The sequence below is a fragment of the Pristiophorus japonicus genome, chromosome 13, assembly GCF_044704955.1.
Source record: "Pristiophorus japonicus isolate sPriJap1 chromosome 13, sPriJap1.hap1, whole genome shotgun sequence".
Lineage (NCBI taxonomy): Eukaryota > Metazoa > Chordata > Chondrichthyes > Pristiophoridae > Pristiophorus > Pristiophorus japonicus.
In genome coordinates this window covers 156,076,090-156,102,712 of record NC_091989.1, presented here as the reverse complement: position 1 = coordinate 156,102,712, position 26,623 = coordinate 156,076,090, and the positions used below count along the sequence as shown (strand labels likewise).

Genomic DNA, 26,623 nt, shown 5'->3' with positions numbered 1-26,623 from the left:
GAAGACAGATGCAAAGTACCTCTGCCATTCATAAGATCTCTTTTTTGGCCCCTAATCAGCCCCATCCTTCCTTTGACTAACCTTTTACTATTTATATGTTTATAACTTTTGAGTTCCTTTATCATACACTTGCTTTGCCTTTCTTATTTCCTTTTTTAGTTCTCCCCTGTACTTTCTGTATGCAGTTTGAATTATGAACCCAACATTTATTTAAGCTCAGAAAATGCGCGTTTCAGGTCAAAAGGTCATTGATCTGAAACATTAACTCTGTTTCTCTCTCCACAGATACTGCCTGAACTGCTGAGTATTTCCAGCATTTTCTGTTTTTATTTCAGATATCCAGCATCCTCAGAATTCTGCTTTTGTATTTATCATAAGCTTCCCTTTTCTGTTTCATTTTAATCTCTATATATTTGTCATCCAGGAACCTCTAGCTTTGGATGTCCTTTCTATCCCCTTTGTAGAAATGTGTCTTGTCTGCACTCGAACCATCTCTTCTTTGAAGGCCTCCCATTGCTCATTTATGTTGAATTATTCCTTTGATTTCTGCCCATTCGGCCTGCATTATGTTGGAGCTGTATCCCAAATAATGTCACTGGACATTCGCCCAGTTCTTGCTGCAGTTTGCACTATTCACCTTCCATGTTGACGGGCGCCGATGGTGTGGGTAGTTTTCGCCTGAAATAAAAACAGAAAATACTGGAAATACTCAACCGGTCAGGCAGCATCTGTGGAGAGAGAAACATAGTTAGCGTTTCAGGGCGCTGTAGCCGGCTGCAGTTTTCCAGCAGTCCTTCCATGCTGAGGAGGGCGCTGTAGGCGGCTGTAGTTTTCCACCAATTTTCCCATGTTAAGGGCATGCCCTGTAGCCGGCTGCAGTTTTTCAGCGGTCCTTCGATGCTGAGGGGGGCGCTGTAGCTGGAGGACCGCGCTCCGCTGTTCTCCGAGCTCGGAAGCCCTAGGTGACGCCATCAGCCTGCGCCATGGTGTTTGTCGCTGTAAAGTTTTTTTCGCTGCCGTTGAGTTTCTAATTTTCAGGTGAAAGAAAATCTAAGGCTCGGTGACGGAGGGGAAAAACCCCATGAATTCGCGGAGGCTGCTGGAATCAGGATGAGATTTGCAGGTAAAGTTAAAAAAAAAAGCAACTAAAAAATGGGGAATTACAGTTTTGCTGAAGTTTAGAAACCTGTAAGAAGAATTCAGTTTCCTGCTGGGCCTGTCAATGCTGTAACTTTGAGATTTTGGGGAAATCCTGTATGTTTAGTTAGTGTTATGTTCAATAAACTGACTTTCAAAACAAGCATAACAAGCAACTTTACCGATAAAGCGATTGATTTGAGCTTTTTTTTTCAAATGATGCGGTCAATTCCATTGTAGTAATTAACGTAAATCCTCAACAATAATGAACCGTTAAAGGCCAGGCAGATACCGGATTTTGTTCCTAGCCTGTGCTAAATTAGCTCTTGGTAAGGAAGGTGGTAGAGGTACTCCAATTGGCCTCAGAAGTAGGGAAAGGACATTCAGCCAGATCTGCTCTGGACAGATGTCTGGTGAGGACTGAATTTGAGGAACAGCCTACCAACATTCACTGACTAGCCTCACACACTTGGCCACTTGTACCAGAAACCTGCTGGAGTGAATGGAGTTCTGACCCACCATAAATGTAAGATTTCAAAAACATGAAATTTGTAGGGCAAAAGTAAGTGAGGCAATGAGTTCCATAGTTCTGAAGTGGTAGGAAAGAATAAGTAAGGTAGGAAGCTATGCCATGAATCTTGGTTTCAATACTCTAGAGAAGTATGGAGGATAAGGAAGAGGGTGTAGTACCAGCACATTCAGATCTCTGAAGGAACAATAGAGGAAAGTTCTAAGAACCACCTACCAATGGCTTCTCTTCTCGCTCCTGCATCATTACCTCCTGAAGTCCCCAAGGAGAAGTGTGAGGTAATGCATTTAGGGAGGGCTAACAGGGAAAGAGAATACACATTAAATGGTAGGACACTGAGAAGTGTAGAGGAACAAAGGGACCTTGGAGTGCATGTCCACAGATCCCTGAAGATAGCAGGCCAGGTAGATAAGCTGGTTAAGAAGGCATATGGAATGTTTGCCTTTATTAGCCGAGGCATAGAATATAAGAGCAGGGGAGTTATGCTTGAACTGTATAAAACAATAGTTAGGCAACAGCTAGAGTACTTCGTGCAGTTCTGGTCACCGCATTACAAGAAGGATGTGATTGCACTGGAGAGGGTACAGAGGAGATTTACGAGGATGTTGCCGGGAGTGGAGAATCTTAGCTATGAGGACAGATTGGATAGGCTGGGTTTGTTTTCCCTGGAACTGAGGAGATTGAGGTGTATAACATTATGATGGGCCTAGATTTAGTGGATAGAAAGGGCCTATTTCCCTTAGCAGAGGACTCAAGGGGCATACATTTAAAGTAATTGGACGAAGGTTTAGAGGGGATTTGAAGGGAAATTTCTTCATCCAGAGGGTTGTGGGGATCTGGAACTCACTGCCAGAAACCCTCACCACATTTAAAAAGTACTTAGATGTGCACTTGAAGTGCAGTAACCTGAAGGGCTATGGACCTAGAGCTGGAAAGTGGGATTAGGCTGGATAGCCTCTTGTTGGCCGGCACGGACACGATGAGCCAAAACAGCCTCATTCCATGCTGCAAATTTCTACGATCTATCATTGCCTCCCTCCACTTTCTCTTGTCACATGGACCCTCAGCGACATCAGCCAAAAACACATCATCAGGTTCCACATGTAAGCTGACAACACCCAGCTCTGCCTCATCACCACTTCTCTCGACCCCTTCACTGTCTTTGATTTGTCACACTGCTTGTCCGACATCTGGTACTGGATGAGCAGAAATTTCCACCAACTAAATATTGGGAAGACCAAAGCCATTGACATTGGTCCCCGCCACAAACTCTGTTCCTTAGCCACCAAGTTTATCCCTCACTGGCCACAGTCTGAGGCTGAACCAAACCATTCACAAACTGGTGTCTTATTTGACTCTGAGATGAGCTTCCAACCACACATCCACTCCATTACCGACTTACTTCCACCTCCATAACATCGCCCGTCTCCACCTCTGCTCATCTGTTGAAACCGTCATCCATGCCTTTGTTATCTCTAGACTTGACTATTCCAATGTTCTCCTGGCAGGCTTCCCACCTACCACCCTCTGTAAACCTGAGCTCATCTAAATCTCTGCTGCCCATATTCTAACTCGTACCAAGTCCCGTTCATCCATCATCCCTGTGCTTGCTGACCTACATTAGCTCCTGTCTGCACCACTTCGATTTAAAAATTCTCATCCTTGTTTTCAATTCCCTTCATGGCCTGGCTCCTCCCTATCTGATGATCAAGGCTGGGAACTCAACATCCAGGGGTATTCAACATTCAGGAAGGATAGAATAAAAGGAAAAGGAGGTGGGGTAGCATTGCTGGTTAAAGAGGAGATTAATGCAATAGTTAGGAAAGACATTAGCTTGGATGATGTGGAATCTATATGGGTAGAGCTGCAGAACACCAAAGGGCAAAAAACGTTAGTGGGAGTTGTGTACAGACCTCCAAACAGTAATAGGGATGTTGGGGAGGGCATCAAACAGGAAATTAGGAGTGCATGCAATAAAGGTGCAGCAGTTATAATGGGTGACTTTAATATGCACATAGATTGGGCTAGCCAAACTGGAAGCAATACGGTGGAGGAGGATTTCCTGGAGTGCATAAGGGATGGTTTTCTAGACCAATATGTCGAGGAACCAACTAGGGGGGAGGCCATCTTAGACTGGGTGTTGTGTAATGAGAGAGGATTAATTAGCAATCTCATTGTGCGAGGCCCCTTGGGGAAGAGTGACCATAATATGGTGGAATTCTGCATTAGGATGGAGAATGAAACAGTTAATTCAGAGACCATGGTCCAGAACTTAAAGAAGGGTAACTTTGAAGGTATGAGGCGTGAATTGGCTGAGATAGATTGGCGAATGATACTTAAGGGGTTGACTGGATGGGCAATGGCAGACATTTAGAGACCGCATGGATGAATTACAACAATTGTACATTCCTGTCTGGCGTAAAAATAAAAAAGGGAAGGTGGCTCAACCATGGCTATCTAGGGAAATCAGGGATAGTATTAAAGCCAAGGAAGTGGCATACAAATTGGCCAGAAATAGCAGCGAACCTGGGGACTGGGAGAAATTTAGAACTCAGCAGAGGAGGACAAAGGGTTTGATTAGGGCAGGGAAAATGGAGTACGAGAAGAAGCTTGCAGGGAACATTAAGGCGGATTGCAAAAGTTTCTATAGGTATGTAAAGAGAAAAAGGTTAGTAAAGACAAACGTAGATCTTCTGCAGTCAGAATCAGGGGAAGTCATAACGGGGAACAAAGAAATGGCAGACCAATTGAACAAGTACTTTGGTTCAGTATTCACTAAGGAGGACACAAACAACCTTCCAGATATAAAAGGGGTCAGAGGGTCTAGTAAGGAGGAGGAACTGAGGGAAATCTTTATTAGTCGGGAAATTGTGTTGGGGAAATTGATGGGATTGAAGGCCGATAAATCCCCAGGACCTGATGGACTGCATCCCAGAGTACTTAAGGAGGTGGCCTTGGAAATAGCGGATGCATTGACAGTCATTTTCCAACATTCCATTGACTCTGGATCAGTTCCTATCGAGTGGAGGGTAGCCAATGTAACCCCACTTTTTAAAAAAGGAGGGAGAGAGAAAGCAGGGAATTATAGACCGGTCAGCCTGACCTCAGTAGTGGGTAAAATGATGGAATCAATTATTAAGGATGTCATAGCAGCGCATTTGGAAAATGGTGACATGATAGGTCCAAGTCAGCATGGATTTGTGAAAGGGAGATCATGCTTGACAAATCTTCTGGAATTTTTTGAGGATGTTTCCAGTAAAGTGGACAAAGGAGAACCAGTTGATGTGGTATATTTGGACTTTCAGAAGGCTTTCGACAAGGTCCCACACAGGAGATTAATGTGCAAAGTTAAAGCACATGGGATTGGGTGTAGTGTGCTGACGTGGATTGAGAACTGGTTGTCAGACAGGAAGCAAAGAGTAGGACTAAATGGGTACTTTTCAGAATGGCAGGCAGTGACTAGTGGGGTACCGCAAGGTTCTGTGCTGGGGCCCCAGCTGTTTACATTGTACATTAATGATTTAGACGAGGGGATTAAATGTAGTATCTCCAAATTTGCGGATGACACTAAGTTGGGTGGCAGTGTGAGCTGCGAGGAGGATGCTATGAGGCTGCAGAGTGACTTGGATAGGTTAGGTGAGTGGGCAAATGCGTGGCAGATGAAGTATAATGTGGATAAATGTGAGGTTATCCACTTTGGTGGTAAAAACAGAGAGACAGACTATTATCTGAATGGTGACAGATTAGGAAGGGGGAAGGTGCAGCGAGACCTGGGTGTCATGGTACATCAGTCATTGAAGGTTGGCATGCAGGTACAGCAGGCGGTTAAGAAAGCAAATGGCATGTTGGCCTTCATAGCGAGGGGATTTGAGTACAGGGGCAGGGAGGTGTTGCTACAGTTGTACAGGGCCTTGGTGAGGCCACACCTGGAGTATTGTGTACAGTTTTGGTCTCTTAACTTGAGGAAGGACGTTCTTGCTATTGAGGGAGTGCAGCGAAGATTCACCAGACTGATACCCGGGATGGTGGGACTGACCTATCAAGAAAGACTGGATCAACTGGGCTTGTATTCACTGGAGTTCAGAAGAGTGAGAGGGGACCTCATAGAAACGTTTAAAATTCTGACGGGTTTGGACAGGTTGGATGCAGGAAGAATGTTCCCAATGTTGGGGAAGTCCAGAACCAGGGGTCACGGTCTAGGGATAAGGGGTAAGCCATTTAGGACCGAGATGAGGAGAAACTTCTTCACCCAGAGAGTGGTGAACCTGTGGAATTCTCTACCACAGAAAGTAGTTGAGGCCAATTCACTAAATATATTCAAAAGGGAGTTAGATGAAGTCCTTACTACTCGGGGGATCAAGGGGTATGGCGAGAAAGCAGGAAGGGGGTACTGAAGTTTCATGTTCAGCCATGAACTCATTGAATGGCGGTGCAGGCTAGAAGGGCTGAATGGCCTGCTCCTGCACCTATTTTCTATGTTTCTATCTCTGTGACCTCCTCCAGCCCTACAACTCTCAGTGTTATCTGCGCTCCTCCAATTCTGGCCTCTTGTGTATCTCCGATTTTAATCGCTCCACCATTGGCCTTCATCTGCCTACGCCCTAAGGTCTGGAATTCCCTCCTTAAACCTCTCTGTCTTTCTATCTCTCATCTCCTTTAAGGCATTCCTTAAAACCTGCCAATTTAACCAAGCTTTTGGTCATCTGTCTAAATATCTCATTGTGACTCAGTGTCAGATTTGTTTGGTAACGATCCTGTGAAGCGCCTTGAAACATTTTATTACTTTAAAGGCGTTACATAACTGCAATTTGTTGTTGGTGTTTATCTCCCACGTGAGCAATAGTCCTGATTCCATATGCCCATTCTGTCCCCTTATCCCTTTATCCCTCATTTCCTTCAAATATCTATCTAATCCAGTCTTAAAAGTTGACATGGTCTTTGCTTCAATCACTAACTCTAGTAATGCTTTACACAGCCTCACAACCCTATGTATGAAAAAGTCTGTCCGAAATCTCTCACATTTAATCTTGTATCTATGTCCTCCTCTTCTGGATTCCTCAATCACTGGAAACAATCTATTTCTATCTACTTCTTTAATATTTGTTCTTGGGCTGTGGACGACGCTAGCAAGACTGCATTTCTTGTCTCTCCCTAGTTGCCCAGAAGGCATTAAGTGTCAATCATGTACTGTAGGTCTGGAGTCACACAAAAGCCAGATCGGGTCGAGGTGGCAGGTTCTCTTCCCCGAAGGACTTGCCACCCCTTATCTGTCCCATTCCTTCATAATTTTAAGCACCGCAATCAAATCACCCCTCAATTTCTCTGTTCCTGCAAAAATAGCCCCAATATTTCAAGTCTTTCTTCATATTTATATTTCCTCACACCCTAGTGAACTAATGCTGTACCCTCTCTTATCACCTTAACATCCTTCTTATAGCATGGAGTCCAAAACTGCACACAGTAGTCCCAACTGTGGGCCTACAAAAGTGTTCTATCGATTCACAATTACAACTTGACTTTTATATTATATACCTCTTATTCCATTATACCCACTATTCCATTAACTTTTTTATGGTTTATTTACTTGACGTGCTATTTTTGATGTCTTGTGAACCTGAATCCCCAAATCCCTCTGTTCTTCCACATCACCCATCCGTTTCCCATTCAAAGTATAATTATTGCTTTTATTTCTTTTACCAAAATGTACTACTTCGCATAAACTTGACATTGAATTTCAAGGGGAACAGGGGGGAATGTTCCCGATGATGGGGAAGTCCAGAACCAGGGGACACAGTCTTAGGATAAGGGGTAGGCCATTTAGGACTGAGATGAGGAGAAACTTCTTCACTCAGAGAGTTGTTAACCTGTGGAATTCCCTACCGCAGAGTTGTTGATGCCAGTTCATTGGATATATTCAAGAGGGAGTTAGATATGGCCCTTGCGGCTAAAGGGATCAAGGGGTATGGAGAGAAAGCAGGAAAGGGGTAATGAGGGAATGATCAGCCATGATCTTATTGAATGGTGGTGCAAGCTCGAAGGGCCGAATGGCCTACTCCTGCACCTATTTTCTATGTTTCTGTCTGCCACTTTTTTCCCATTCCATCATCTTATCAGTATGTTTTTGGAGTTTCCTTTGGTCCTCAGGATGATTTATTATGCCTCCTATTTTAGTAGTGTCTGCAAATTTGCACACCTCCCCCTAGCCCTATATCCAAATAATTGATGTACACAGTGAACAGAACTGCTCCCAGTATATCACTACCCACTTCCAACCACTGAAATTTCCATTAATTCCTACTCTGTTTCCTTCTTTCTGACCAGCTTTATAGTCCATTTTGTTACCAGTTTCCTAATTCCATACCCCTTAACCTTCTCCAGTAGTTTCTTGTGTGGCGTTTTGTCAAAGGCTATAAGAAAGTCTATGTACACCACATCCACTACATTCCCCTCTCCACCATATCCTCAAAGAACCCAATTTCATCATGCATGATTTTCCTTTCTGAAATCAGTGCTAACTGCTTCGAATTATTTTATTTTCCTCTTGGTGTTTAGTAATTTCATTTGTAATTAAATATTTCAAAATTTTCCCTGCCGCCGATGTTAAACTAACTGGCTTGTAATTAACTAAATCTTCCTTCTTGAAACTGGGTGTACACTGGCTACTCTTGGGTCCTCTGGACATCCTTTCAGTAGAACCCTTCCACCATGTCATCTTCTAATTAGAACCCATGAATATATCCTGTCGGGTCCTGGCACTTTGTTCTCCTTTAGCTCAACTATCTTCTCTTATATTTTCCTTGCATCGATAATGTCAATAAAAATAAAGACCAGACGATTGCAATGTGGAAAGAGAGGTTGGAGCTAAGAATGGGGTCATTTTTCAAATGAGTATTTTCCTGTGCGAAGTGCCTTGCAGTTATAGGTGCATTATTCAAGTCTTTGATCTACTCTGCTTTATGGAGCATTAGAGAGACTATCGAAGTTGTTGAGAGGGAAAGTATTTGCCATGAAAAAGGAAACTAAGCTTCTTGGAGGCAGTTTTCGTAATGGAGACAGTGTGGGAGTTCCACTGGAGGGAGGCAGCAAGGTGTCAATAGAAGAAAAAGGACTAAAGATGGAGCCGTTGCAGGTAAGAAGTTAGGCTTTTGACAGACATTTTTAGTTACTCTATTTTGGTGCACAGAGGCGATTTAGGATTTAATGATTCAGTAATTGCACTGAGGACTGGAGGATAGGAACAATGAGCGCATGAGATCTGATGGAAGTTGAAGAAGGTAAATTTGAATCATAGTGGATAGGGTTGGATAATGAGTGGAGGAGGTCATTAATCTGAAGAAGGAATAGAATGAGACACAGAAAACAGAGCGGTGGGAATCCCCAAGTTAATGGAAAGAGAGTCAGAGGATAAATCAACATCTGTGGAGAGAGAATTCTGACAAAAAGTCATCAAGCTGAAACACTAACTCTCTTTCTCTCACCACAGATGCTGCTTGACCTGCTGAGTATTTCCAGCATTTCCATTTTTATTTGATTTCCAGCATCTGCAGTATTTTGCTTTTGGATAAATCATCTGTTGTGTATATATAGCAATTTTGGAGGAAATTCGATAGATATGATTATAGCTTTGATGAGAGTCTCTATGATCGTAACCTATTTAGAAGTCCACAATCCCATCAAAGGCTTTGGAGTTGTCAAAAACAAAAACAGAACATTCACCAAAGTGTTCAAGACCAGAATTTCAACAGTGTAACACGGGCAGCAAGATAACCATTGGAAATGCCATGCTGGAACCCACACTGGTGATGGGGATTCGGCCAGAGCTTTTAAGGTGATGGATAATTGGAGAGTTACAGCAGCTTCCATAAGTTTAGACAGTACTGAAGTAAGGGTATTTGGGCAGTAGTTTGAAGGGCATGGGATCACCTTTCTTGGGGATAGGATGAATGAATAGAAGCACATTTCCAAGGAGAAGGAGAGGTGGATTGGGATCGTTAGCAGATTTATTTAAAAGAAAGATTTGCATTTATATAACGTCTTTCACGACCACCAGTCGTCTCAAAGCACTTTACAGCTAATTAAGTACTTTTGAAGTGCAATCACTGTTGTAATTGTGGATGGCACACAGCCCAGCCTATCCTGTCCTTACCTAAAATTCACCCACATTTATTTTCATTGGTGCTCACAGGATAGTGGTCAGGAGTGGAAGCCATAGTTGATGGTTCTCCCCCAGGCAAAGGGCGCTGACTGCTGAGACCAATAGCAGCACCAATACTGCCACCTTGGCTGAGATTAGCTCAGGATTGAATGTGTGACCTCCCTGAGGCTTAGCACCACACAATATGGTGGTGCAAGTGCAGTTCTCCCAATTAAATTATAAGTTGTATAGTATTAAAAAAATACTTGCGACTATAGTTTCTGTTATCTTGCTGTGGCTGCCATTGTTTACATTTGGACAGGCTGAGCAAACTGCAGTTGTGCATTCTTGCCCATCAGCAACATGGCCTTAATTCTTGGCCAATGCATGATACAGAGACAGACACAATATTGTGTAGATCTAAATAGCTTCCTTCCAAGATAGTGTCTGAATTGTTGATACCTTCATTTGTCATAGTCGTCGATTCTATTTCTCATTTGTGAAATTCTGTGAGTACAAGGGTACAAAATAAACTACCACAAGCAGATCTACGGTGGTCTCAGCACAGTGCAGCTCTGGATGCAGACCCTAAGCATAACAATAATGCGCGCTTTGTTTGAATACATAATATAATGTGATGCGCCTTTGCACATATATCATTTTGAATACAGGTTGAACCTCTTATCCGGGACTTCCTTATCCGGCACCACCCCTTGACCGGCACCATTCCCGGGTGGCGCATGTGCAGAATGAGGCCGGTCAAAATCCTACTCACCAATATAATCTTTCTCCTCGATTGGCTGCCTCCTCCTCGTTGACCTGCTGGAACTCCTGCAGCCACAGTCCTTCGGCCCGTCGCTTCTCCCCACAGCGCTCGGGTCGGGCCGACTCTTCTGGGGCTGCCAACTCTTCAGGGCCTACCGGCCCGCCGACCTTGGACAACTTCCCTTCCCTCCCCCCCCCCCCCCCAATGACCTCCCCATATCCGGCACAGGCCTGGTCCCGAGGGTGCCGGATAAGGGAGGTTCAACCTGTACTTGTTTTAGGGGAGAGAAAACTGGATGGCACAGTAGGTTAGAAGATGGTTTGAATGCAGCCCAGCTGAAATAGCAAAAGTGTCCTCTGTGCAAGCTGCACGGGCTTTTCTGCAAAGTGTGGTTTAGGCAAGGTCAACTCAGTTCCTGGTGTTTGTGGGTCCATAATGCAAAATTCTTTATGGTTCGCTACATATTGCTGCTAACCTGGCACTGAGGGGCCATAGGATGGCTTGTCTAGTAAGGCAAGTTCTTTCTTTTGATTTTAATCAATAGTCATGGTAAAGTAGTGTCCGTTAGCCATTTTGATAGTTGTACATTTGACCATGTGTCAGTCGGTGTAAAGGGATGCTTGCATTTAGATTGCGTTAAAATCTGTTTTAGTTTAGTCATTGATTCTTAAAAAAAAATGTAAGTTACTGTACATTTATTTCTGTCTCCTGTAATCTGTATTGTAAAGGTGTTGCCTGAGCTACTTCCTGGTTTTGAGGTTAGATGTTGTTTGATTCAGTTAACACACATTGCATATCAGCAAGAGCAGATCCAGTGATTCTTAACCTATTTTTGTGAACACAGTTTCATAGGGCTCAATTTTCCCCGAGCCCGCTTTCTGGCGAATTGCCTGAATTGCGTCGCTTAATTAGGTAAATAGATGCTCGAGAAAAAAATCTCCGCGGTTTCCCTGATGTTTGGCCTCTAATCTGCAGCCGCGCAGCGTGGCCAGTCGCCTCGGGGGGTGGAGCCTGTGGTCTGCACTGGAAAAGGGAGCTGGGCCTTCTGCACATGTGTGGTGGAAAAAACTGACGTTCTTGACGGCACTGAAATGGCCGCGCATGTGCAGTAGAGCTCCGAATGAGGTGCCTTCCCGCCACTCTGTGGCCCCCGATTTCGTGCTGGCCAGTTCACCACCGCCACCGCCCCCCCTCCCAAGCCTCTCCGGTGCCTTCCCGGCCCTCTGTGGCCCCCAATTTCATGCTGGTGTAGGTCCACTCTGCTTCCCGCCCCTATCCCAGACCGAATGGCCTCCGATGTACTTACCTGCGCCGATTTCTTTAACTCTCCGCAAGGGTTTTCTCGAGAGGCCACATACATTGGCCTAATTAGAAATGGAGTAACTATTAGCTGGCCAAAGTTCGCTAAATGGCCAGAATTGGCATAGGTGACTGGTAACGCCTCCCTTTGAGGAAAAAAAAAGTACGTTAAAAAAAAAACGTAACTAACTGAGTTACGCTGCTGCAAATTGAATGGGGAAACTGGGGATTTTTAAGTTAGGCCAGAAAAAGCAGCCTACTCCCCCAAAAAACGGCACAAATACTGGGGAAAATTGAGCCCTTACATGGTGTGATGAGGTCTTCGTCAAGGCTAACACTGGAAAATTCAAATTGGTCTCATCAAGTATCCATTATATAGACTGTAAACACAATTTATTGATGTTGAATTTTGGATTCAACTGCAAATGATATTTTGTAAATTAAATTGTTTGGTCTTCGTCTTGCTTTGTGTCATGAAACCTTGTTATTTTTTAAGGTTAAGTACAGCCTACTTGCAGAAGAACACAGTGACTTATCAGTCAGCTAATTTTAGATGGTGCCTTTGAGCAAAATAATCCATTAACTCCATGGAATCGCTGGAAACTAGTTTCCATTAAGAATGAAAATGTGTGTTAAGTAAGGAGCAAAAACTGTTAAAGTAGCTGAATTATAATTGAATTTTTACTATACTTTCTTGAATGAAACAAAGGGCCCAAGTTTCCACATGATAAAAAACGGGTGCCCCTCCGAGCTGGGTGCCCGTTTTTCACACCTAAATCGGCGCCGGAAAATAAACGAGCGATTCTGGAGCGCTTTGCAGCTCCTTGTCTGCTTGGCGCGGCGCCCAGGGGTGCGGAGCCTACACTCGCGCCGATTTTGTAAGTGGGAGGGGGCGGGTACTATTTAAATTAGTTTTTTTCCTGCCGGCAACGCTGCACGTGCGCGTTGGAGCGTTCGCGCATGCTCAGTGTGAAAAAAAACATTGGCACTCGGCCATTTTTGTAGTTCTTTGTAGCTGTTTAGTTTTTGAATATTTTTTAATAAGAGTACATTGCCATCAGCACAGAGGCTTCTTGTAGCAGTGAGAAGGGTGCAGGAAAAACCTCAAAGTTGAGGCAGCCGTTTCCCGATGACCTCCCCCTTTTGCCGTCGGGAAATGGCTCCTCAATTTCTGAGGCTTCCTGCAGCCTTCTCTCTTTCCGCCAGCCGTCTGGAACGGCTCCATTCCCTCCCCCCCCCCCCCCCCCCCCGGGCGTTCGGTGGCTTCCCTCTTTCCCCCCCCCCCGGCGTTCGTCGGCTCCCTTCCCTTCCCCCCCCCCCCCCCCGCGTTCGGTTGGCTCCCTCCTCCCCCCTGCCCGCGTTCGGTCGGCTCCCTCGTTTTGTGAGGCTTGCTGCACCATTCTTCCTGACTGAAGCACTTTCACACAGGTAGGAAGATGGTTTATTTAATCTTTTCTTTGCTTATAAATGTTTATTCCGGTTGGATTTATTTGTATAATATTTGTATAAGTATAAATAAGGATTGATTGTAGAATTTAATGAGTTCCCTTCCCCCCCCCCGTTCTGGACGCCTGATTTGTAACCTGCGCCTGATTTTTTAATGTGTAGAACAGGTTTTTTCAGTTCTACAAAAATCTTCATTTGCTCCATTCTACTTTAGTTTGGAGTACATTTTCACTGTGGAAACTTTCAAATTAGGCGTCAGTGGCCGGACACGCCCCCTTTTTGAAGAAAAAATTCTGTTCCAAAGTAGAACTGCAGAAAAAAAAATGTGGAGAATTGCGAATTCTAAGATAGTCCGTTCTCCACCAGTTGCTCCTAAAAATCAGGCGCAAATCATGTGGAAACTTGGGCCCAAAGTGATAATCAGAAGACTTTCCCTTTTAAATATTAAAGCTTGAAGAATTATGTTCACAATTCAAGATCTTTGAGTCATCCAATGTCCTAATCTTGTATTAGAGCTACATTACTGATGGCTCTGGACATTTATTTCATGTATTGTAATCACAGCTTATTCAATTTGATGTGCATTATACGGAGTGCCAGCACTACACTAGCTGTTAGTAATACTGTACCTTATCAGTTAGCTTTTGGTTCATGAGGTGGAGCAGTTGTTCATAATACGAGTCACTTTCATAAAAGCTAATGTTGTGTCTCTCCTCCGTGAGAATTCTATCTGAAGGTGCATGCTGTATTGTGTGTGTTGATAAGCAGTAAAGGATCAGTTTGTTTTCCTGCATTATGAGAAAGAAAATGAGAAATAGCCACGTGCTTAACTTTGTAGACCAGAAAAGCCCCAGTTTTGATCCTTGGTCTTTGCTGGGAAGCTCCATAATTATGAAGGTGGGGAGGATCAGAATGATCCCAGTTGGTAATTATTAGACAAATTCTGAGCCAGCTATAATGTCGTTCATAGCTAAACAGTGAAATAATATGTGAATGGTCACACATGAAGAATGACCACTTGGGTGAGGTGCTGGAGGGTTCCCACTACAAAAAGAACTGTATGCCAGCAGGAGAAATTCTGGGGGTAAGCGAAGAGAAAAAAATACATTTATCCCATATTAACTCGTGTTTTTACAACACTGTAGTAGTGCCATGATCTGACTGAACATTTTTCTTGATATGGAGCAGCTTAAATCTTTTCAGTGTTGTAACACAATAAGAAAAAAATATAAATTTAAAGCTAATTTTGTGACTAATTGTTTGAACAAATTAAACAGTCTGACTGCATAGCATTGGTTGCATAAATGTTGCATTTGTGTGATTGTTACACGTCTCTGGTCTGCATTGGATATTCTGTGGGATTCAGGTTACCAGTTACTCCTGTAAGCAGAGTCTGCGTCCTTTACTGCCCAATATCTGATAACATGACCGGGGTTTGTAACAATACGGACCCTAGTTTGTACTGGATTACTATATTCCAGAAGACAGTGAGATGAGGCCAGTTATAAACCAGTGATCTGTTTTATTTTACATGCAATATTTACTAAGTGGAATATGTTTTAGTGAAATTCACCCTATTTCACATCATTGCTTGTCACATCAAAAATGATATATTGTAAAAACTTAGCTCTTGAAATGGGCATTGCTTCACTTTACAACTCAGTATTTGGAGAACTGTGCAGTTCTAACTTTTGAAAATAATGCACTCCGCCTCTCTGACAGCTTCAAACTTCAATTCACAGCAGACTGGTTTTTAGAGAGAAACATGGAGGGACAAATCTGACTTTTTAACCTCCATCAATTCTCTGTGGTGAGGATTGGTTTCCTGAGTTGCCAATGAAACCTACCACCTCCCCCGCCCCCCCACCCGTTTGTGCTGGGGCCATGGCAGCACATTGTCTAGTCAGCTAGGACTCCTGCTGTGCTCAATAAATAGGAGAATTCTATCATTCAGTGCAAATATCTCTAAAATGTACGAATGAAACCTCTTTTCCCAAACTGATATAGTTTGCAAGATACACAATTCTGTTGGCCACTTTATCTGGTCCCATGTATCTATTCAGCATTCACAGATAGGAGTTAACTCCTTGTGGATTGAATTAAACTTAATAGCAACATCACAATAAAAACTAACCCCAAAATCTTTTCCCACCCAAATAGACAAAAATCTGTGAATGTGACAATTATGTTGATGCCTGAATTACTCCAAACAGTTGGGCAAGTTGTTTATTTATTTATTTAAATAATTGTCTCACAAACTCTGACAGATATTTGTCAGAACCATGCTGATTTTCTTTAATATCATTGCCTTTGTCATTCCTTGCATCTGGAATTTGGATGATCATAAAGCACCCGGTCTTCATATATTAGTTTCAAATATTTTTTTCCATTTTTCAGATACATTTTATTCTTGTCATCTCCTGACGCATCGACTCTGTCCTTGGATAAAGGTGCGAGTCACCCTCTGGTATTTTATCTGAGATGGGTTAACACTGGATGTTCGTCCACCCTTCGACATGTAGTTTGGGACCTAGAATATTAGATCCTTCATTGAAACGCCTGTGAATTCATCCCCTTTTGGCGTGGAAACAAGTCATCCTCGATACGAGGGACCGCCTATGATAAGGAATCTGGAAACACTATCTCTACTGCTCTCTTTTTTAAGATGCTAACAGACCTGCTATGAATCTGATGACTAAATAAGTCCATTTTAAAAAATCCATATACTTCTATTCTCTGATGTTTGCCAGTGTTTTGGGGATCACATTTCACAATTCCAACCACTTTTTTTGTGAAAATGGGAAAGCTTGTTGCCTTGTTTCTAATCTACCACCTTGCATTGCTTCCACTACTACCCACAGGGCTGTGGCCATCAGTACTTCACTTCAGTGTTGATTAATTCAAAATGCTTTTTTTTTAAGGTTTGAAAGCAACAATTCTATAATTGTACTGCTGGTGTTTTTCACAACTCAAGTGAAAATTTCACAGAGCCACTATTATGCTTCACTGAAATCTTACTGACCATACATATTTATGCTACACAAAATATTAACCAAAATTATTTTATTTTTCCTTTTCATTTTTAGGATCACGGTAGAAGTCACCTTGTTGGATACTACTTTAGTTGATGATGGAATGATTGGCATTATGTTAGTTATTGATAAACTATGGAAGGTTTAATGTGTGAGGTAATTCATCCTCTTATTAAAGTTTAATCTACAAATTGTGTATGAAATGTGACATGGAACTGTTGAAAATTATGTTGCTTATTGTTTACATCAGTACTGTATTATTTGCATTTAATCTGTTTTTGTGCTCATCAAGGTGAAGGATGCCAGTGCTGGGAAACACAACACTTTTCCACTTTGGGCACTCTGTGGCAACGGAAACACTCACGGGTAAGGTTTCGAATGGTCTAGATACTGTGTGTGTTCATTGGGCATGACTGAGGTTTCTGGCTTAGATTGTTCCCAACTGGTATCCGGGAATATAAAGGATACCAGTGCACGTCAGTTCCTACTGAAGCATTTGGTAATAGCAGGCATAAATTGACATCAACGAATAGCTCTGTGCCGAATGGGGTGCAGTTAAGTAAAGTACTCTCATTCTAAATACTGTCAAATGGATTAAATTCACAATTTAAAAATTGGCAATAGTCGCATATTGCTCCATTTTTATCATTTAAAAAAAACTCTAAATTCCTGTATGCTGTTAGCTCGTTCATTCTGCAACTGTGTTTCTCAAGCTCACTGGCACTTTAATCTGCAACATATGTGCATTGTCAGAATTCTGCTTTTCCTAATCTGGTGCAGTTACAGGTTATATGCACTCTGTTAGCTGCAGCATCAGCTGTTAACTTCCTCCAAACTCTGATGGCCAGGGAAAGGCAAAGCACTGACATTTCATGCATGCTGCTATTTAAAGTTAAACTGCATGTGATCCCGAGAAACAAAGTGACAGATTGTAAGAGCTAGGATGAAATTTTGTGTTACTGGGAACCTGGAATTGAAACATGCAAAGTATGTTTTGCGCACTTAAGTCTCTGCTCCTGCAAAACATACCATATATGTAAATGTTCCCATTATACAATGCCTTGCTTGTTAGGATTGTTAACTTACAAAGAGGGAGTGGTTTACATTGACAATACTTATCTTTTCCATTATTGACCAACTCAAATGGTATCAGGGTAAAGAAAGAAAGCTGCTAACGCTGGAGATACACAGCAGCTCAGTCAGCATCTGTAAAGAGAAAAGACAGGTTAACATGTCACAGGTAGAACCTTCATCAGAACTGAAAACGAAAAGACAAGCAAGCGTTTATATGGTTGGGTTAAAAAGAGGGAGGAAAAAATGGGGCGAGGGAGAGCATTAACAGATACTCCAATCACTGAGTTAATGGGTTGAATGATTACTAACTTTAATAGAAAACTGTTAGATGCTATAAAGTTAGTCAGGCAATAGAGACATTATAAGATGAAACATATGCAAATAGCTAAGAGGGTAAAAAGATGTGAAAGAGTCCCATATAAACACAACGGTGAGAAATTGGAAAAAAAGCTACAAATTTAGGAGGTCTGTTTGCAAGTGTAACCTGACCATCTGTGGCCTGCTATGTTAACTCCCATTCCCAATCTGACCTCTTTTTCAACAGTGAAGGCCAAAAACAAAGAGGCCAGATTGGACTCAATGCAAGCTTCAGGAACAGTATCTCATCTTCCTCTGATCTGAACACTAGTCGTAGTAATATAAGGCCTTGTCTGTAACTTTCATTTTCTTCACCACAGGTGATGTTGGTGATGTGAGGTGGGACTGTCAGTATTCAGAGAGGGTTGGTTGGTTAAATTTTCAAATATAGACCCATCATCAGAACACAGCATTAACATGGGTTTGTTATGTTAGCCTGGGGTTTTTTTTTTGCTTTTGGACCCTTGCCAACATTTTCTATATTAATTTCTGACTTCCTGGCAGCTATATGTGTCTTGAGTCTTGCCTCCACTCTGTACTGGTTGCTGTCTACAGTGTGAAACTATCGATAATTCAATTCTGAAATTATCCACTTTGGTAGTAAAAATGGAAAATCAGAATATTTTTTAAAAAGCTGAGAATTACTAAATGTTGGTATTCGGAGGGATTTCGGTGTTCTTGTACGCAAATCATAGAAAGTTAACTTGAGGGAACAGCAAGAAATTAAGGCGGCAAATTATTGCACGGTGGTTGGAGAAGATGATTACGGAAGTCTTGCTACAAATTGTATGGGGCTTTGGTGAGACAGTTTTGGTCACTTTGCCTAAGGAAGGATATACTTGCTTTAGAGGGGGTGCAACAAAGGTTCACTAGACTGATTCCTGGAATGAGAGGATTGTCTTATGAGGAGAGATTGAGTAGAATGGTCCTATACTCTCTGGAGTTTAGAAGAATGAGAGGTGATCTCATTGAAACCCTTAAAATTAATTCTTAGAGAACATGACAGGGTAGATGCTGACAGGCTGTTTCCCCTGGCTGAAGTCTAGAGCTAGGAGTCAGTCTAAGGATAAGAGGTCAGACATTTAGGACTGAGATGAGAAATTTCTTTACTCCAAGGGTTGTGAATCTATGGCATTCTCTACCCCAGAGAACTGTGGATGCTCAGTTGATGAGTATATTCAAGACTGAGATCCATAGATTTTGAGCACTAAGGGAATCGAGGGATATGGGGATAGGGTGGAAAAGTGGAGTTGATGTAGAAGTACAGCCATGAGCTTATTGAACGGCGGAGCAGACTCAAGTGGCCATATGGCCCACTCCCGCTCCGATTATGTTCTTGTGTCTCAGTCAGAGGCCCAAGTGATACTCTGGTTGCAGTTAAATCATATTGTTGAGGCAGTGTAGAGAAGGCTTATTCCATATCAGGAGGCACACTTGACTTGGGAAAGTTTGATGCTGACTCTAGTTGCTAAAAGTGAAATTATCTTTTGTTACTGAAGAATGACATCCTTCAACCTGCTGAGCAACAATTAGAATAAATCTTTTAAAAAATTGTCTTTAATTTAAGAATGTCCTGCATTTTAAGGTATAAATGCAATTAATATTTTTTCTTCAGTTGTTTTATTGTCACTTATATATTTTCTGTTTCTCCTCCAACTGATTTAGGGTCCTGTTGGCAGGTGGTTTGAGGAGAGTTCTAGAATATCTTTGTTCTCCTGTTGACATTCCTTAGTGATATTTATAGAAAAAATAATACCCCAGAGTACAATATGAAACCTGCTTATGAGCGAAATCAAGAATGCCTGCCACCAAAGAAACGAGAACTACTACAGAATAGTACTGGAGGTGAGGAAGTCTTAAATAATACTCTGCCAACCAATATTACCACTGTAAGTGATGCTGATTGGTCGAGAAGTACTGCTGAAGAGAACCATACAATACTGAGATATGGAGTCAGAGCTGATAATGGTGAAAGCTCACCAGGAGTCGCAGTGGATCAGTATGGCATGATGTACAAATTGGCTGTACCTTCTGCAAACTATTCACTAAGTGCTCAACATTCATTGGTGAATATGGGGCACCTCTCACCAGCATACAGCATTGCATCTCCACTTCTTCAGCACCATGGGGTTCCATATACGCCTGTTCATTACACCCAACTGCCCCATACTTCACTGCAATTTGTCGGAGCTCCATACCCGGTACCATATGTTTCTCATGGGATTCTGCCAAATCCACTGATTTCTTCTGCCATGGGCATCCCCACCTCTCATCTTTCCCATCTTGTCTCATATCCTTCCATGATGGCTGAGGCAGCCACTCCTCCTCCACAGGCAACATCTCCTGCACAAACGTATAGTAAAGCCACTGGTTCTCCAATCCATAGTTTGGCTCCACAAGGACCACTGCCTCACCTAACCACGGCAGAACTTTCGCAAGGCATGGCCCACGGTAGGGTTCCAATACATTTTCAACCTTCGCTGTTAACACCATCATATGCAACATTTGCTACAGCAATGCCAAGTCCAGATATTTGTCATGAAAATAGATATAGTCTTCAGATGGCAAAAGACAAAGAGACTGCTGAAACGATATTGGAAATCTCAACAAACCGAGGTGAAGGAGCATCAGACCAAAATTTCGAGAGACGGCCACGACTTGAGAGATTTATAGAACTTCAGGCACCCCATTATGTTGGGAGCAGAAAAGAAGCCCAACTCTGTGCCTCATCAATGGAGAACCCAAGAGGCAGTCCCCATTTTTCTGCTCACAGGGAACCAAGGAATGAGGTTATCTCTCCAACACAGAGGAGTACACCAGACACTGACTTGGAAGTCCAACAAGTAGTTGGGAGTTTGGGTGCTCAAGGATCTCAGGGTCCTGTAGTTATTAGAAAAGAAGTCTTGAGTAATGTGAAAGTTTCACAAAATTCATTCAAAAGTCAAGAGCAATTAAGACACCACTCACAAATCATTCCAGGTAAGAACTTTGCTGAATTTTGTTCTAGTGAAGAATTAGCACGGTCACTATATTTGCCTGCTCAACAGCACATTACCACAGGACTCAAAAGGCAACCGTTAGATGACCATGGTGGACATTTGCATAAAACAATGGTATTAGCCAATGGGCAGCCAGTATTAATGCCCGTTGATGCCCCTGTTCTTGAGGAGGATGTATTGGTTAATAACGTTGCTGTAACTACAGAACCCATAACTCAAAGACATCTTGATGAGCAAACAAGAGCTTGTACAGTGGTTCCACTTCCAGTGTCACAATCCGCAGTGCCACTCCTTCAGCCTGTCCTGGTCCAGCAGTCCCCACCTGCTCATATTCCTTCACATTTTATGAAAGGTGCCATCATCCAGCTAGCGAACGGGGAGCTGAAACGTGTAGAAGACTTGCAAGCACAGGACTTTGTGCATAGCGCAGAGATTAGTGCTGGGTTAAAGATTGACTCCAGTACAGTGATTGACGTTGTGGAAAGCCAGCGGCCCGGCTATGTCAGCCTCCATTTCTCTGTCGGAGAACCTCAAACAAAGGTGAGTCTGCAGTATGTTACGAGTAATCACCTTTAAAGAAAGAAATGTTGGTCAAAAACCAGTTACCAAGTTAGTCCATTCCTGCTTGAATTAATATGGTTGCCAGACATCATACAGGTAGCCCATAGAATTGTAATGGAGTCTAGGCCTATTTTTGTTTAAAACACTTGTAAAATGCAGCCAGACCAGTGATGGAAGTGTTTGGATAAAATTTGGGTGGTTAACATGGGAAATTAAATTGATTTTATGTAAATGTGTGACTGTGGGATTGAGACATTGTGATTTTTCTCCTGTATTGTAGGTGAGTGTAGAGGTCCCTCCAGAGCACCCATTCTTTGTATTTGGCCAGGGCTGGTCCTCTTGTAACCCAGAACGCACTGCACATCTCTTTGGACTTTCATGTCAAAGACTTACAGTGGGTAATGTCTGTATATCACTCAGCGTCCAAACCTCTGGCAGGAGCTCTACCCAGCCAGTATCCTCTCCAATCAATACTACTTCAGTTCATGATTCAAGGACCGTGCGAACATCTGAGGCTGTATTAGCTCCTCCAGAAGTCTCCATCCACACAAGTAGAAACTCTGTTAGAAACTCTGAGGTTAGAAATTATTCAAAAGACTCAGTCATGCAGCATTTGCCTATGGACTCTGACAGCACGGGCGTTCCCAGTCACCCGAACTATCAACGTCGCTGGTCCACCCCGGTTTTCCAACGAGATGGTTTTCAGTCAGAGGAGGCAAAGATTTCCTCCCGACCTTCCTTCATACCACAGGAAGTCAAACTTTCAATTGAAGGACGTTCAAATGCTGGGAAATGACTGCATAAACCCAGAGAAGCATAAATTAATACCGTTTCACACCTACTATGACAGCATTTTACCAGTTATATTAATGTACTGAAATGTACTTTTGATATTTTTTGCAAAACATTTGCAGCATAGAAGAGATTAGATCTGCCATTGGAACATTAATGGCAAATAGGGAATGTGTGACAGGAGAGATTTTAAAAAGATAATAAATGAGGATGCGATTAACAGTACCAAGCCAATATTTTTGAAGAACAGTTATGTTTATTCTGATACTGCAAATCTTTTACAACTTCAGAGATAGTCTGGTAAGTTATGTATTTTGTTCCACGCAACGTTGGTTTTTTTTGGATTTGGAGATCCTGGTATAAAAGAATCAAAAGATTAAACTGTTGAGGCCCCTGCAGTAAAATTCTATATATATTCTTGAAATGTTACTAATTATTTTTATTTTCCCAATTAACAACTTTTACTCCATTCTCAATAAAGCAAATTAAATAAAATGTAATATTGGTTATCACTTAATTTAAAGAAAATTGCTAGTGACAGATTTCAAGCTGGACAGTTATTTCTTTATAAGAATTTTATTTGGCAAAGCACAAAATGCAATCTTGATATTTTTATATGTGAGGAAATTGCAGAAACCAGAGATTGAAAAAAAAACCTTAAGTTTGCACATTCTTAGAAAATATTTTGCTTAGGGCCACTGATATCCAGGAGGTCTGAGCTTGTATGTATTACTCATCTCAATTTTATTAGAAATTTGATTCAAAACATTAATATCTTCCAGATATAGCATCAATTTTGCTACTAGACAGGATTTGTTGTTTTTAATCCCAGAAAGACCCATCCATATTCTCCATAGTGAATTATGTATGTCCCAGGCACTAAGTGATTGAACAAAAGATTTGCCATACACAGCCCAGTTTCTCATTAATATCCAATGGATAGATGCTAATTCTCACAAAGCAGTAAGCTGGATTTAACACTTCTGATGGTCAAATGATATATTGATTTTCTTATCCTTGGTTTAAAATTTAAGCTAATTAAAGTAATGTAAATGGTTATAATATGTAAACATAATCAAAAGGGTAAGTAAACTTTTTTTTAATGTTTTATGAAGATTGTTTTGTAATCTTCAAAGAGAATCAAGTACCCTACTGAATATGTGTTTTAAGTTGTTTTGTGTGGTTTTTGTACTAAATGAATCTGATTTACAGCCTAAGTAGAGTAGCTAAAAACGTTTAGGTACTCTGGTGTAATAGTGAGCGGACTGGAACACCAAATGTGAATATTCTGCTGTGCGGTGTTGTTGCTTGAAATGACCCCCAAACAAGTCTTGTGGCTGTAGACGTGTCATCTTACGATGCTCTGCAGTAGTGAACAAGAACTTTCAAATCAGTACACCTACCTTTAATTGGCTTTACATTTCCTTCACACTCTTTTACTTCTACAAGATTCCATTTAATATTTAGAATCTACTTGAGGTGCAACAGTGGTTTAATTTAATCATATTAAACAGAAATGGGAAAGTGAGAAAAAGGATTGGCTGTGTAAAGTAGTGAAGAGCAGTTAGAAGTTGCTCCACTGGTGGCAGTTCTTACATGGTCATATGCAAAAAGTATAGCTGATATAATCCTTTTCACCATTTGACTCATTGATAAATGAAGTTGAGATTAGATGAGGGAATGATTTAATTAAACTGTATAGAAGTGTGCTCTTGGTATACTGCTCCCCTTACTGCAAGGTGCTTGAGTTCTGTGCACGCATCTGTTTGAAAAGATATATAATTTTTGATCTTTGTGTGTCCTACTTCTGTTTCTTTGTTTGTTTAAAAAATGCAATTTGTCGTGGTTTGGGGATAGCTCAGTTGAACTAGGTGGCTGAAATCCTCTTGCAGTAAACCTGTTTTTTCAGTTAGTGAAGAGATACTTTAATGATAGTTCTATCGTTTTTGCCACTGCTGTTTATAGGTTACTGTCTTCATGAAAGGAAAGTAGAACGTTGCAATAATTAGATCAACCGTGGAAAGAATTTTATTTTTGAAATGATGGATAAAGAGATATTACGGAAAAGATGTTAAATGACTGAGGGATTTAAGAGTATTATATTTCTGAGAATAGTTGGTGCACTACTATGAAATGTGGATTTATTCTGTTGGTGATTGGGGACCCCAGTGCCATATGACTAATTACACTTGTATTTAAAGGTGATGTGAAAAGAATATTAGACTTAGAACTAGTGCTAAAGTACTTTTTTTAATTTACCTTAGTATGTGTTATATTTTATATTAAACATTGTGTCACCAAGCACTTTTATATGATTACAGTGCTGATGCCATGAGTGTCATTCCATACAGGCTTATTAACTAGACTGCCCAATATACTTTCCAATGTTGCTGAGCATACCTATGTTCTTTTGGTATGTAATTAACTTGTATTTATGCACTTTGACAGTTTAAACTGAAAATTTCATCTCTCATATCCTAACTTAAATAACCCAAGTAATATCAGTTTACTGTAAATTGCCACAAGAAAAATTTACCACTTATAATGCAATTTATAAAACAGATTTGTTAAAATATAATAGAGAAACCTATGCACAACACTTTTTATGTTCAGCGGATTAAGTGTGGCATATTTGATCAGTAGCATCAGGAACAGGACCTATAAAGATTCATGCACATAGCCGTGAAAAACATTCACTTTTGCACAACTTAATGGAGATACCAGAGTTGACTTTTGTATTTTAAATCAACTGTTGCATCCCCAGTAATCTGACTTGTTTTTTTCTCCCTTTTATATCTTTGGTTAAATTACAGTGCAGCATAACCTGAAACCAGTGTTTCAGAAAATGTAAAATATTTATTCAAAAGCATTTACTTATGTGAAGGGCTTGGTGTTTTGCAGAAAAAGAATCTTTAAATCCAAAGCTTGGTATATTTACTAGCACACTGGTAATATCTAGGATTGAGGCTAATTTTGTTTGTCCTAGAATGAATGCCCATTGTCAACTGTGATGCATGGAGTCTTTGTGAACATTTTATCCTTAGTGTTGTCACTGGAAGTAAATGACTGCCCAGATCATGCAGTATTTATATCTCAAACTGCATTTACGATTTATATGAGAATTGCACATGCTAAAAACTGACATGGGGAAAACGTAAAAGGGAAGTATAAAGGTTCAGGAATTATACCAAAGTTCAAAGGTTTAAGCAGTTTGTTATGGGTCTAGTAAAGTTAAAAATGTTACTTATGTAAAATAGCACTGGGTGCAAAAGTACAAAATTGAGCTGTAGCCAAATCCCACAATAAAAATTCCCTAATCTCGGGACTAGAAACTGCATCTCTTGTATTCCTCACCTGCAATAAAAGCAGCTTTAATATTTTTATCAGCTTTTATTGATTTACAATATTGATTCTGACTACCTTTATTGTTAAAGCCAATTTTTGTTAGACTGAAGATTGCAAAATAAAACTATCAACTTATTTGCATTGTTTTCACTTGATACTGTCATTTGTAGATTTTCAGAATTCCTGCCGTCTAGATTTATTTTAACCTTTTGGACCCCATCCAATAAGATGCATTCTAATCAAGATATAAGGGTAATTTAATTTGTTTTGCAACCTGTTGCCTGGAGTGACACATTTTTTGTGCAGGATTATCTACTTGCTCTTCTATATTGTAAGAACATTGAAGAGATGTACAGAAAGTTCTTTTGTACTAGAACATTTTTCAAATTAACAAAGTGCAAATTGAAAAAAAAGTAATTAAGTTTTACTTGCTTAATAACATTATCTGTTGATTGCATAATGTATTTTAATGTTTCTTTAACAAATGTTAGTATTATATTTGTGCTATAGGAAGTTTTTATGCATGAAAGTTTCCTTTCAGACTACTTGATGAGAAGAAAATCCTATAAGTAGGGAATTTTGTTACGATCTACTTTCTATCTGTCAGCATGGTCAGTATTCACATTTAAAGTTGACAGTGTCCCGTTTGAAGAGCCAACCTTGGCTGAATTTTAGAATGACCCACACAAAAAAAAACTCGTTTTCTGGCATTTATAGTAAATTCTTTGTAGTTTAAAATGTTCAAAGATATGTACATGATGTATATCTTTGCACAAAAGTTTAGTCAAAGTGCTTAATTAGTTTCATTACCTAATGGATCATTACAGGCAATATAATTAAAACTTTCCTTTGGAAAAACTGGTTATCTGTTTGCTAATACGCCTTGCCAAGTTCTTTTTAACTGTAAAAAAAAAATTTAAACACTAATTACTATTTTATTTCATTTAAAATTTCTCAGAAGGGATGCTGACACTTTAATTTTTATATATTTTAACTAGTCTGTGCAGGCCAACAGAAGGGAGACTGTTTTAAAATCATACAGAAGTAAAATATAGGCTTTAGCAGTGTTAATGTATACTCCAGTACAAAATCAAAGACACAGAGAATAAGGTGCAGTGGAGGGGCTCTGTTTCAACAACTTACGGAGTTAGC

At 41.0% G+C, this 26,623-nt stretch overlaps 1 protein-coding gene across 2 annotated transcripts; it reads left to right on the top strand.

Annotated features, from left to right (window-relative positions):
• The first annotated feature begins 988 nt into the window (after positions 1 to 988).
• LOC139278923 (ataxin-1-like) lies at positions 989 to 25,863 on the top strand. 2 transcript variants are annotated; one of them, XM_070898189.1, is made up of 5 exons: positions 989 to 1,123; positions 16,398 to 16,499; positions 16,636 to 16,709; positions 19,440 to 21,313; positions 21,615 to 25,863. In XM_070898189.1, exons 4-5 carry the CDS (start codon positions 19,544 to 19,546, stop codon positions 22,128 to 22,130), a joined length of 2,286 nt encoding a protein of 761 aa, XP_070754290.1. In that variant the 5' UTR covers positions 989 to 1,123; positions 16,398 to 16,499; positions 16,636 to 16,709; positions 19,440 to 19,543; the 3' UTR covers positions 22,131 to 25,863. The 2 variants fall into 2 exon arrangements, with proteins under 2 accessions (XP_070754290.1, XP_070754289.1); XM_070898188.1 differs by lacking the exon at positions 16,398 to 16,499.
• Positions 25,864 to 26,623: the final 760 nt, after the last annotated feature.

Bases quoted from the DNA above. Each gene is read 5' to 3' on its own strand.
- LOC139278923 (XM_070898188.1), top strand. From the start codon at position 19,544: ATGAAACCTGCTTATGAGCGAAATCAAGAATGCCTGCCACCAAAGAAA. The intron at 21,314-21,614 runs GTGAGTCTGCAG...CCTGTATTGTAG, and splicing joins TCGGAGAACCTCAAACAAAG to GTGAGTGTAGAGGTCCCTCC.